This window comes from Vespula vulgaris, chromosome 13 (genome assembly GCF_905475345.1).
Source record: "Vespula vulgaris chromosome 13, iyVesVulg1.1, whole genome shotgun sequence".
In the NCBI taxonomy this organism is placed as follows: Eukaryota; Metazoa; Arthropoda; class Insecta; order Hymenoptera; family Vespidae; genus Vespula; species Vespula vulgaris.
Genome location: NC_066598.1, coordinates 4626071 through 4640200, shown reverse-complemented (window position 1 = coordinate 4640200; position 14130 = coordinate 4626071). Strand labels below are relative to the sequence as shown.

The window sequence follows — 14130 nt, the reverse complement described above, 5'->3', positions numbered from 1 at the left end:
AAATCGATCAGAAAAAATTCGATGAACTATAATCCAAACTTGATCATGAAAATCGATGAAAGAATATCCCGAGATCTATGGAGAATGAAAGATCTACAAATTTTAGGATTTTCTTTGCGCGATATTTATAATCAAATGATTGATATCAATAATCATATTGATATATAGACGATTCATAGATATCAAGATTTTTTTTCTGATTGATTTTAATCGTAATTTATTTATCTTTTAAACGAAGGATGATTCATAGATTATTATCGTATTGATTCATAAACGATCTGTCTCAGACCTTTGGATTTTCTTTGATTGATTTTGAGTAAATTTTTCTCTATTAATCTCTTTTTTTTTCTAAAAAATCATTCGACGAGACGTTACGAGTTCTTTTTCGAGTTCGAAAGACCATGTTGCGCTAGTTATTATTATTATTTTTTCTTTTCTTGTTTATTTATTTCATGGTCTTCGAAATTGGCACATTTTACATTGATTTTGGTCGGAATAGGATCATCGAATAGAATCGTGACGTTTCATCGATCCTTTCGAAACTTCTTGAGAAAGCTAGAAATTGACTGCACGGCAATAATAGCCTAATATCGTACGCAATTTAATAGCTTAGTTAATGTTCTCCTTCAAATGCATTCCACTTATGCTAAAAACAAGTAGGTTTTTTTTCTTTCTAAATTATCTAAAGAGAGATAGATAGATAGATGGATAGATAGATAGATAAATAGATAGATAAATACAGAAACAGAGAGAAAAGGATATAATAATAGAAAGAGAAGAAAAGAGATAGAGAGAGGGAGGTATATATATATATATATATATATATATATATATATATATATATAATGATAGAAAAAGAAAGAGAGAGAGAGAGAGAGAGAGAGATATAATAATAGAAAGAGACGGAGATAGAAAGATAAAGAGAGATATAATGATAGAAAGAGACAGAGATAGAGAGAGAGAGAGAGAGAGAGAGAGTGAGATAGGAAAAGATATAAGGAGAGAAAGAGAAAAAGAGAAAGGGAGAGTTAGAAAAATATAATGGTAGAAAGAGAAAGGGAAAGAGAAAGGTAATGATAGAAAGAGAAAAAGATAGAGGGAGAGAAAGAGATAATGATAGAAAAAAGAAAAAGAGAGAGATAGAGAGATATAATGATAGAGAGAGAGAGAGAGAGAGAGAGAGAGAGAGAGAGAATGGAAAGAGAGGATGGAAAGTGTACCTTAGATTCTTGCCGAGTTCTAAGATAAATTAAAATGCAACGCGCCGTTGGAAGGCCCATCCGGAAATAGCGCTAAAACTGAAGCTGACGTTTTTTCGGAAGATAAGAAGTAGATAAAAAGAGTATTTACAAATACGTAATCGATCCAACGGCGCTAATTATACTTCGTTCGGCATTGACAACATCATGGAGTCCTGCGAGAGTTCATCCATTGATTGTTCCGAACCTAAAGAATATGTAGAGAATTTAAAAGATTAGGTTATTTCAATCTTAAACATGGTACTTGAATATCGTTGTAAGAAAAAAAATCTCTTGAATAAATTTTCTGTTGGCTTTCTATTCTTTTTTTCTTTTAATTTTGTTCTTTTTTTTTTTTTTTTTTTTAAGTAATTTGAATGGGATAGAAAAGAGAAATCTTATAGAATCTTGTAAATGTTAGTGAAGTTAGCAATAAATTGTATCAGTTTGACAAAAAGAAAAGTTGTCGAGTTTTTGTATCACAACGACTTCTTCTTTTATTGTTTCTTTTCTATTTATTTGAAATTTGTATGTATTTTTCTTTTCTTTAACCTTTCTACCATTTATTTTGTACTTCGTCCGATTCGTATTTTCTTCTTTTTTTCTTCTTTTTGGTACAAATGAAAATAATTTAAAAATTTGAACTCGTACCATGATTATGATAGATCGAAGGCGTGGGACTTTTACAGACGGCTGGACTGAGTTGCACTGGTTGCTGACTATGCTGATGTTGCTGATGTTGAAAGGAATAAGTCAGGTGTAAATTGATGTGTCGACCGAAATCGGCCGGTGATGTCGTTGAATTTGGCGGGGATTGGTGTACTGCAATCGTCAATGAGACGAATTAAATTTACTAAAAATCTTTATTTATATTAAAAAATATTTATAAAAATATTAGATCTATTAAAAAACGACGAATAAAATTTATAAACATATATTGATTTATTTATTTATCAACGATGAACGGATTTAAAAATGTGATTAAGAACCCACTTTGGTCACATAGAAAAAGTAAAATTAAAAATAAGAAGAAAAAAAAAGAAAAGAACGAGAAAAATTGCAAAAAAATTTATAAGAGATAGAATAAAATGGCTGAACAGCATACCATGCTGGCCTTTCATTTTTCCCGTATGAAGATGCTTCTTTTGTCTCGCTCTGGAATTTTGAAACCATACTTGTGTCACCCTCTTGCTTAATCCAGTCACGTGTGCTATCCTTTCTAAGTCCTGACCGTCGGGATTGCTGTCCAATTGGAAATTAGCTTGGAGAACGGAAAGTTGTTCTTCGGTGAACGTTGTCCTTACCCTCTTTGCTTTGTTACCACCCTTGTGACCGCTCTCGGAGTCACCGCCTTCTGCGAAAGTACCAATTAGTTTTGCTCCCATGGTTTTATACTTATTCGTGATCATCGGGGTTTTACTGAAAAATTTTTATCTGTATAATTTTTGAATCTGTTTAATGTAATAATAATAAAATAGTAATTTGTAATAATTTTTATACGATAAATGTATCCAAATAAATAATGATATCCAAATAAACATCACTACTATTATTATACACACTTATATATGCGTGTGAGTGTGTGTGAACAGTATATACAGCTTGTATGTGTATATATATATATGTATATATATTATATATACTATATATATTGTACACACACCTACACGCATATTTATAAATAATAGTACACTATTGGTTTGATTATTAATTAGGTAAATTTTCTTTATATATTACTTTCATATATAAATTAATTTTAATATATATAATAATTATAATAAATATATTAATTTTATATATAAATTAATACTAGATCGTGTTTACTTTGATATAAAATATTGAAATAATCTATCAAATCAAATACTTTAACATCACAGTGCCAATTATTGTTTATCCCACACAGAGTACCCATTATATATACCAATATATTTTATTGTATTATTAAATAAACATGCCAGTGATCATGAAAGTGACATAATTATAATTAAAAATCTATTTGAATTTATATATATATATATATATACACACACATATATTATTTATATTTTTTATGACATTGATCTGCATGTCTAATACGAGTTAGATCACTTTCATAATCACTGATTGAAATGAAAGATTTATCATCTTATTAATCATTTGATTTATCATCTGAATGACAACGTTTGATTAAAAAAAATCATTTTTGATCGAAAAACTTTTCTGCGTTCATATCGTAAAAATTGATTTACTATAATTTGTGGGTATCCTCACCATCGGATGAAGTGTTGTTGCCTTCGATGACATCTAAATAGTGAGCTTTGCAGAGTAATCGTGCATCTAAGAGAGCGAATTGCTCTCCAGTTGACAATTGACGTGAACAGGCATCGCAGGCGAAACAGGCTAAATGATAAACCCGTTCTCGGGCTCTTCTAACCCAATCACCTGCGCCTACGCTTCGTCCGCATTTTGCACATTTAGCACCGAATGTTCTGAAAAATATATATTTTATTGTCGCACAATCGATTGAATTAATCAACATTTGTGTTTTTGTTTTGTTTTATTTATTTACTTTTTTTTTCATTTTAGTATTTGATATAATTGTTTATTGAATTATTCGATTAACTCAATTTTCGTTTTTTTTCCTTTTTCTTTTTTTTTCTTCGTTTAATATAATTTTTATTATCTTAAATCGTTCGATATACGCAAACAAATGTATAAAATAAATAAAAATTTCGATAACAATTGTTTATGTTTTTATTTGTTATATATTATTCAATATATGTATAGGATATCCTATATCTCTTATTGTTGTATATATATATGTATATATAGTAATAAAAAATTAAATTAATTTATTACATGAATAATGAAAATACGATATTAATTGTAATCTTTGATATATGAATATTGCAAAAATTATAAAAAATAGCAACAATTCAAATCTGAGTGCGTGTGTCTCATATATTATTATATTATTTACTTTTATTTTTATATATAATAACAATAACATTTTTAGTTATTCGTAAATTCGTATAATAGAAGAATATCCAGCATTGATAAATTACACGAACTCGCAGTTGCATAGAGGGATTAAAAGAAAAAAAAATGTTTAGTAGAGTCGCGTGCTTAGTGGAATGCATCCATTGCAATTTATCAGGGATCGTCTCGTACGAATATCTTACATGCAAGACTATCTTTTCATGAACTTAACTCCATTATCGATGTACGTACGTTCTAATCAATTTAATGATTTACAATTTAAAATCACAGAGATGAAAAATATATATATATCTATAATAATAAAAAAAAAATATATATATATATAAAACCTTGAAAAGCATTTTTTCGAAAATTATTCGTTCAGATAGAAACAAACATTAAATCATTATAAAGATAATTAAAAAACCTTTCAAATGATAATCTTTTGACTCTTATTATCATCTACGATTTTTAAGGAGGTGTTATCCCTTTTTAAGGGTTATCAAACTAGATGAATTTTTGATAAGAACCTGTTCCCTTTGGAAATAGAATTGAACTGCCTCGACGTTTTATGAAAACATTATTAAATTTTATAATAATCCGGATGGACATTCGTTTTCAATGAGACACTTTGCTTATATATGTAATTAAAATTTTGCAAATCGTCGAATTTTTAAAATATCTTCTTAATCGCAATTTTATTAATATATTAAATATATACAATTAATATATCAATTAAATAAATAAATAATAAATATATTTATTTATTTAAATAACGCGTATATCGAATTTATGTTTTATAAATATATATCGATATATTATTTTTTTAAATATAATTTTCGTATTTACAAATTTAAATATATAAATTTAAACAAATTACTTTTATAATTTATTTTTATAAAAATATTTAAAAAATTCGTGATTGTAATTGTAACTATATATATTATATAAAATTGCAAGTATAGAAATTTGGAAATGATTTCACAAATAATAGACCTTCAATGACTCTTAAATTTAACGAATATGTTCTGTATCTTCTTAATAGTATATATAATATAATATAATAATAAAATAATAATATAATGATGCAATTTTAAATATTAATAATTTTCCTGTGTAATATATTCTTTTTGAACGTATAAAAGAAAATTAAAAAATAAAAAATTCTAATTAGAGATGATATATTATTTCAAAATAATTATAAAAATGAGCGAATAAAATCATAAATAACAGTACCAATAACGGAACAGTTAGTCTTAACCAATCTTAAATCTAACGTAATCGTTAAATCTGCCTAATAAATACAGACTTCAATTAACTTCGTAATAAAATATTCATTCGAAGTATATAAATATACTCGTTAATAATAATAGTAGTAGTGATAATAATAATAATAATAATAATAATAATAATAATAATAATAATAATAATAACAACAATAAAAATAATAATGTTAATAAATATTAATTAAAAGAGGGCAAAAAAGAAAAAGAAGAGAAAGAAAAACAAATTAAATATTCAACGATTCTAAGAACGAGATATCATCGATCTTCGCAAATCCCAAAATTCAATAAAGAACCAGAAAATGGTTGTAGTTAAATCACGAACTTTGAGCTCGGTTAATCCGCATACAATTAAGTTTGCCACGAATCATATCGAATCTTTTAATGAGTTTTTTCCATCCTCTTTTTTTTCCTTCTGTCTTTTCGTTTTTTTTCCGTTTTTTTTCTTCTTTTTATTCTTTTAAAATCTATATCCAATAACATCCTTGAGGCGTTGAATTTAATTTGGTACCTCTTGCGTTTGTTAGGAGGCATTTCTTATTAGTCTAGAGAAGAATAAAGAACCTGGAACATTGGAGAGAAAGGAATCGGCTGGTAAAAGAAAAGTCTTAGCGATGTCTCGCATTAATTACCGATATAATCGCGAAGTAGAAAGCGTAAGACATTGGGAAGAGTTGGTGAGAGGGTGGGTTGGATGAGAGAATGAGGGGGAGGGGAACGGGAGGGATCGTAAGAGGGTGTAAATCGTAAGAGATTGTGAAATGAAAGCGGTTCGTAATCTCACACATATATACATACACATACCTGCGTTCACAAAGAAGGGGAAAAAAATCAAGAAAAAATTAAAAAACAAAAAAGACAAAATGTAAATAAAAAAATGGTTAAGGTTGAAACGATTTCGCGCACAGGTTCCTTTTGGTTCTCCAAGTTCCAGCTCTTGCGATTAGATAAGAGCTCCGTTTAGTTGGGTAGAAGGAATAGGCCAGAGATACGATTATTTCTTACGAGAAATAAAACAAAGTCTTATGGTGTTCGAGAGTGGAAGGGGAGAAGAGACAGAAAGAGGGGGATTGGAGACAGAAAGAGATAGATAGAAATATATATATATATATAGAGAGAGAGAGAGAAAGAAATCTTTTTAAAAAGACCTGAACAGTCTTCTACTCGAAGTAAGTAGCCAACCAATGTGCCGCGTGTTTCACGGTCATTTATTATCTCCTTTAGGACGTGAAAAGCGAGCTGAGATCGTTCCTCTTTCGGTATGCTTCGTGTATGCAACATATTATTTCGAATATTCATATTCGCGATTTATTCGTTTATAGTAACACAGTTTTATAAGTTGATGGAAGATCGGTTATAATTAATTCTAATTTTTAAGCTTTTGTTTTCCTTTTTTTTGTATCTTTCTTTCGTTTCCTTTTTCCTGTTTTTTTCTTCTTTTCTTTTTTTTTTTCTCGAACGATCATTATTTATACTCGACGAGAATAAAAGTAATTAATTGATTAATTGTATATCGGGTTATGATATTTGAAAGAGTTTGTATAATTTTATAAGTTTTTTTTTTATTATATATCACTCGATTTAGTAACCATTCATTTTTATAAATGTTTGAATTACGGATGAATAATTATGTGCGTATCGTAAGACTGTTTTTTTTTTGTTTAATCCTTTTAACAAGTTTTTGAAAATCAACTATATTAATTAATTGCTATTATGATGGATGATTGATGTTCGTAAATGTCTAGAAAACATTGAGATCACTCATTAACTAGGATCAGCAAAGAATCTTACAATTATTTTCGCAAGTTTTTATAATTTTAATATTTTAATAAAATGATTCATTATTTAACAAATTTTAATTATTTAAGAATTATGTAATAAATAATTAATCATTTTATCATTGACTTAGAGAGACATAAAAAAAGAATAAAATGATAAATACAAAATTTGAAAATAATAGTTATAAAAATCCTCCAAATATTTCTCAAAATTTTCATATATATATATATATATATATATATATATATATATATATGTATGTATGTATGTATGTATGTATGTATGTAACAACTTCAAATGAACTTAAATTCATTTAATATAGAGATATAATTAATGAAATAAATGTTTTCACATAAATATCGAAATTCACCGTTAATCGCAATTTTTATCAATACGAGAAAGTGCATACTAAAGTTCACAATTTATACTCGTATCGACGTGTACCTACTTTCGAAAAAAGAGAAAAGAGAAAAGCAAAGAAAAAAAAAAGAGGAAGAAAAGAAAAAATAATACACTTTACATCAATTTAAATATTGGCACTGAAGTTAAAGAAATTGAAGAAATAAATCGCTTCGTCGTAAATTCGGCACTTATTTTTTGGAAACAAAAAAAAGACATCAAAAAAAAAAAAAAAGAAAAAAGAAGAAAAAGAAAAGGAAGATTAAACAAATGAATAAGAAAACTGAATAGGAAGAAGTGGAGTGGGGGAATAAAAAGGAAGAAAGAAAGAAAAAAGAAAAAAGGGAAGGACAAAAAAAAATAAATAAAGCAAAAGAGGCGAACGAGAAAAAGGACAAAGAATAAAAATTCTCTCGGAAGAACAGAGCGCGGGGAAAGAAAATAAATTGCAAAAAAAGAAAAAAGAAACGGAAAGAGAACAGGAAAAAACGGAAAAGAAAAAACGAGAAAAAGAGGGGGAAAAAAATAAAATAAAGAAAAAGAGATACAGGTCCGAAGATGGTAGGTTTAGTCTCGATGTAAACGGTAGCCATGTACCGGCAGCGACACGAGCATGCTACAAGACACACGCACGTATAGCTAGATGAATGGCACTGGAGAATCTTTCTTCTACTCTCTTTCTCTCTCCCTCTTACTCTTTCTCACTCTTTCTCACTCTGTCTTTCTTCCTCTGTCTTTCTCTCTGTATGTGTCTCTGTCTCTCTGTCTCCCCCCACTCCTCCTTTCTTAACTCGATGTGTGTGCTTCGAGCGGTAATTAAACAACGACTAGCCGGCCATTAGCCCATTATCATATTCATGAACACGGAAAGTGCATCCCGATTCCTCGTCCGGTTTTACTGGACTACTACCAACGTTCTAAGCACGAACAGACGCGAGTCAGACCTTTCCGCCCCCACGCTGAGATATCTTATGAGGCCACGCGACTACCCTGGTGGGCCCGACACCTCGAGGGTGGTAATTGGTCCCAAGGGAGTACTTGTCTGTTATTTGTCTGTTTGCCTATTTGCCTGTTTACCTATTACCTGATATAATGTGCTCTTATTTATTAGATTTTTTTAATTTTTATTATTTTTTTTAATTATGGTATACTTTTTATTACATTTGTTATTATACACTTTAATTATACTTTTCATTTTATATTTTATATTTTGTATTTTATATTTCATTTAAAATATGTGCAATGTTTTATATTGAATAATTTAATGAATGATTTAAAATGTTCAAATAATTCATGATATTTTATTTTGTACGTATATTTTATATTACATATATATATATATATATATATAATATTTTATATTTAATAATTTTGTGATTAATGATATTTTATTTTATATCGTTAATCATGTTATATATTTATTTAATTATACATGATTATATTATAATTGTATTATATTAATTATTTATATTAATAATTATATAATTTTTGTATATTTTATATTACATACATAATAGTTTATATTTAATAATTTCATAAAATAAAATATACAAAATATTTAATGTTTTATTATTTTGTATTTATATATTGAGATGTAAATAATGTCGACATGTAATAGTTTTTTAATTTATATTATATCGAATTTATTATATTTATTTAATAGTTGCATATATAACGATTTATAAAGAATTTAATATTATAAAAATGCTAGGTCTTAAGTAGAGGTTTCATTTGATTAGATTTGATCGAGCGTAGACGTAGTTTTAATCCTATTGTTTCTTGACGGTGGATATTCTAATTCGATGAGATATATAGTGTTGTGTATGTTCGTGTTAAAGAGAAACGTCACGCCCACGATAGTTAAATAGGGATCTGAATTTTACATTGACAGAAATGTGAGCGACGTTGTTTCTATATCTTGACACGGTTTAACGTCATTCTGTATATATTATCATTCGTATTGTGTTATATTGTATATATAATAGTGTAATATAAATTATTATTATTATTATAAAAATATAATTTATCAAATTTCACAAAAATAATTATAATAATTAATAACGAATCTAATGTCCTTTTTTAATTATTTCTAAAAAAAATTTCGTATAATACTGACAAAAATGTATAGAATTTTTATTGCGATTAAAAATATGTACAATTTTTAAATGTGATCAAGATTTCTAGACAGAGATAATAATAATAATTTATAATCATTTTAATCATCTATAAAGAAAATTTCAGATAATACTGGCTAAACATAGATTTAATTTCTTTTCTGATCATTCATAAAAAAGATACTTGAGGACAAACATGGTAACACTAATTTATAATCGACCTAATATTTTTTATATAATCATCCATAAAGATAATTTTATATAATACTAACATTGACATAGATTGAATTTCTTCTCTAATCTTCCTTAAAGAAAATTTTCCATTATACTAACGTTAACATAATACAATTTTCAAACGTGATAAAGATTTCTAGAAAGAGATAATGCTAATAATAACAATAATAATTTATAATCAATCGAATTCCTTCTCTAATCATTCATAAAGAATAATTTCGTATAACATTAAAATCCAATTTATAAAATTTATTTTTTTTTCTATAACAATTAATTTGATAGATACTAAAATGCGTTCGTTCATCCTACTCGTTCATCTTTTCAGATGATTTCGATCGTTAGGCAAAGAGTTTTAAAGTTAGAGTTAGTGTTAATGTCGCTTAGTGAATCACTCAGTATAGTTTTCGATCATTTATCACGGGAGAGCGAAGGAAGAGGTCGGATCTTTCGAAATCCCTTGTCGACGACTCTACGGGTCGTGGATCCTGTCGACCGGGTCATCGTAAGCCAGCATTACGAGGCGGAAAGCACCAGTCAAAAAATTACGCGGCAGATTCCTCAAGACCTCCCGCATCTTCGTGGTTCCTTTAAACCATACCCGTTTCTTATCCGCAAGACGCGTTAATTATTCTCGCGTCGTTCATCGATTATCGATCATCGATTATCAATATTTTTTTATTTTCCAATTTTCTATTCGTTCCTTTCTTCGTCGATTCTATCAATCCATTATTTATCCAAATATGAAGTTTCGTCGATCAACAATTTTATTTTTATACGAATATATGGATGACATGGTGGATATCATTGATTCAACAAAATTTTTATTTAAAAAAAAACACTGAGATTCTATCAGACTCTATAGTCTCGTTCCTACATTGAAAAATTGAAATTTATACAACGAACAATTTCGTTCGGTATTCAACGAATCCAATTGAAATCTTTATTATCGCTCAGACTTGTGTTCGGTATCTGTTCAATGAACAAGCTCGAAACTTTTATTGTTTAAAAAATTTCAATTCTCAATTAGATTATCAATTTGATACTTTCGATCAGTTTACAATTTCGTTGAGTATTTAAGAATCGATATAAAAATTTTATCAGTCCAATTTCATCTTTCTGTATCCTATACTCTATTTCATACTCTATACTCTATACTCTATTTTTATTCTTTATTCTCTATTTGAAATATAAATCCAATGCCTTCATCAATTTTCATAATTTCATTGAATGTATAAAAAATAATTTCATTGAATATTCCAGTAGTCATTAATCTGAATTATATTTCTTTTTAATTTTAAATTTGCTGTACCATAGTTTATATTTATATACTATATAAATATAATTATATTTATATATTATGTAAATATGTTATATTTATGTATTACATTTACTATACGTATAGTTATTCACTATAATACAACATTATACGTAATTGTACAACTGAGTTAACATACTGTTTCATAATTTCGTTGAATATTTCAGTAATCACCAATGTGAAATAAACTATTTTTTATCTTTGAATTTGTGTACTATATCTACTATACCTATAATTATATTTATAGTTATATCTACTAGGTTGTATTATTATTTATATAGTTATCATATAATACAACGTTATACGTTCTATGGAATTGTAGGCATCATATTTTCATTCAATATTTCATTAATCGCTATCTTGAAGTATAGTTTGAATTTGTTATAATATATGGATTATATTTACTATACGTATAGTTATTTGCTGCAATATCACGTTTTATGAAACTGTACGACTCAGTTGACGTATCGTTTCACAGTTTCATTGAATATTTCACTAATTATCAATCTCAAATATACTTTTCTCTTATCTTTGAATTTATATAGATTACATTCACTATACGTAAAGTTACTTACTGCAATACGATGTTTTAAGAAATTGTACAACTGAGTTGACGTATTGTTTCATAATTTCATTGAATATTCTAGTAATATTCCAGTAACCTGAAATATAGATTCTCTTATCTTTGAATTTGCTATACCATATAGATTACAATATATTTACGAAATTGTACAACTGAATTGACATTTCAAATTGACTGAATTGTACGACTGAAATTATCGTTTCATAATTTCATTGAATATTTCAGTAATATTCCAGTAACCTGAAATATACGTTTCTCTTATTTTTGAATTTATTATAGCATATAAATTACAATATATCTACGAAATTGTACAACTGAATCGATATTTCGAATCGACTGAAATGTACGACTAAAATTATCGTTTCAAAATTTCATTAAATATTCTAGTAATATTCCAGTAACCTGAAATTTTATCTTTGAATTTGCTATAGTATATAGATTATATTTACTATACGTATAATTACAATATACTACAATATAACGTTCTACGGAATTGTATGATTGAGTTGACGTATCGGACTCGTAAATAACTTTGTCTTTTTTTTTCACTCTGTTATTTCTTCTCTTCCTCTCGTCGATTTCCCTGTTTGATAATGCCGACAGCGATATCGAGCTTACGTCGCGATCGGATATCACGATACTTGACTTTGGTGGGCTGGTGAGCCAGGTGACTGTGCTAACTGATTGACAGTTGGATAAACACGTTCGGGAAGTCTTTGCTCGAGGATCGTCTATACATTCGATGAGTCATTTCGGGCTCTTCGAGGTCTTCTATGAGAGAAAGAGATAGAGAGAAAGAGAGAGAGAGAGAGAGAGAGAGAGAGAGAGAGAGAGAGAGAGAGAGAGAGAGAGAGAGAGAGAGAGATAAGGAATAAGAAAAAGAGATACGTCCATACACGAGGCTACTAGCGGACCACGCATGTTCCTTTTTCTCATCGCGTGTAACGAACATTTCTATGCCAAAGTTCATCGTTCCGTCGTCGAATCGAAAGTCAATCTTTTATATCCTTTTTTTTTCTTTTTCCCGTCTTTTTCTCTTTTTATTTCCTTTTTTTTTCTTCTCTTTTTTTCTCTTTTTTCTCTCTCTCGGTTCAATTAAATCCTCAACGGCCGAACGCGTACGCCAGAAGAAATTTGCAAATTGTGAAACGATCAAAGACCCTGATTTATAGTTGAATACGGAATATGATTGTGAAGTGATAGATGATAGATGATTATTCGATAAAATTGTGGACTAGAATTGTGATAAAAGTTTAAGGATGATAGTTAAATACTCGATGAAATTGTGGAGTAATGATAATTTCGGATCATTGAACAACGAATGAGATTATGAGATAATAAAAATTGTAGCTTGTTCATTAAATATAGAACGAAATTGCGACTTGACAAAAATTACAAATTCAAATTATAGTACCGAATGAAATTGTCGATTAATTAATATTTCAGGTCAATTTTTGAACATAGAATAAAATTGTTGACTGATAAAAATTTTAGATTGATACTTAAATACTTGATGAAATTGTAAATTATTGATAAATTCGGATCATTCAGAACAACGAATAAAATTATGAGATAATAAAAATTGCATCTTAATCATTGGATACAGAACGAAACTGTAACTTGATTTTTGAAAATTTTAGATTGACACTCTAATACCGAATGAAATCGTCAGACCCAATTAAAACTTCAGATCAATTGTTGAACACAGAATAAAATAGTGGATTAATAAAAGTTTCAGGTCGATAGTTAAATATTTAATGAATTTGTAAACTAATGAAAGTTTCAAATGAATCATTGCATAAACAATAATATTGTCAATTAATAAAAGTTTCGATTTGATTATTGGATAGCGAATAAAATTATGAGATAAGAATATTGGATTGATTTTTGAATATCGAACGAAATTGACGAAAATATGAAGTTGATCATTTAATATCTAATGAAATCGTGAATCAATTAAGATTTCAGGTCAATTGTTGAACACAGAATAAAGAAATACAGAATAATAATAAACTGATCAATGATTCGAGCTAATAGAATTGCACAAAGTGAAACGATGGTATTGGAGAACGTTGTAATAACTCATATATAGTTATCAACCTACGTGTGATCTGTTCAATGATCCATTCTCAATCATTAACAGTTCTAAAGTATAAAAATTCTAACGTATAAAAAAATAAATCAGATCTTAATCGATTAAATAAAATCAGTTTTATACATCGACAAA

At 27.8% G+C, this 14130-nt stretch overlaps 1 protein-coding gene across 4 annotated transcripts in view; it reads right to left on the bottom strand.

Moving 5' to 3' along the window:
* Nucleotides 1–14130, bottom strand: part of LOC127068291 (LIM/homeobox protein Awh) — a 41288-nt gene that overhangs the window by 9784 nt on the left and 17374 nt on the right. For 2 of the 4 annotated variants that reach the window (XM_051004249.1, XM_051004248.1), the window contains exons 3-6: nt 3489–3706; nt 2344–2592; nt 1890–2060; nt 1351–1446 (exon numbers count right to left, since the gene is read on the bottom strand). In XM_051004249.1, coding sequence (XP_050860206.1) covers nt 1379–1446; nt 1890–2060; nt 2344–2592; nt 3489–3706 — 706 coding nt within the window. In that variant the 3' untranslated portion in view covers nt 1351–1378. Of the gene's footprint in view, nt 1–960; nt 1447–1889; nt 2061–2343; nt 2593–3488; nt 3707–14130 lie in introns of those variants that run through there. The other 2 variants (XM_051004250.1, XM_051004247.1) reach the window with 2 other exon arrangements.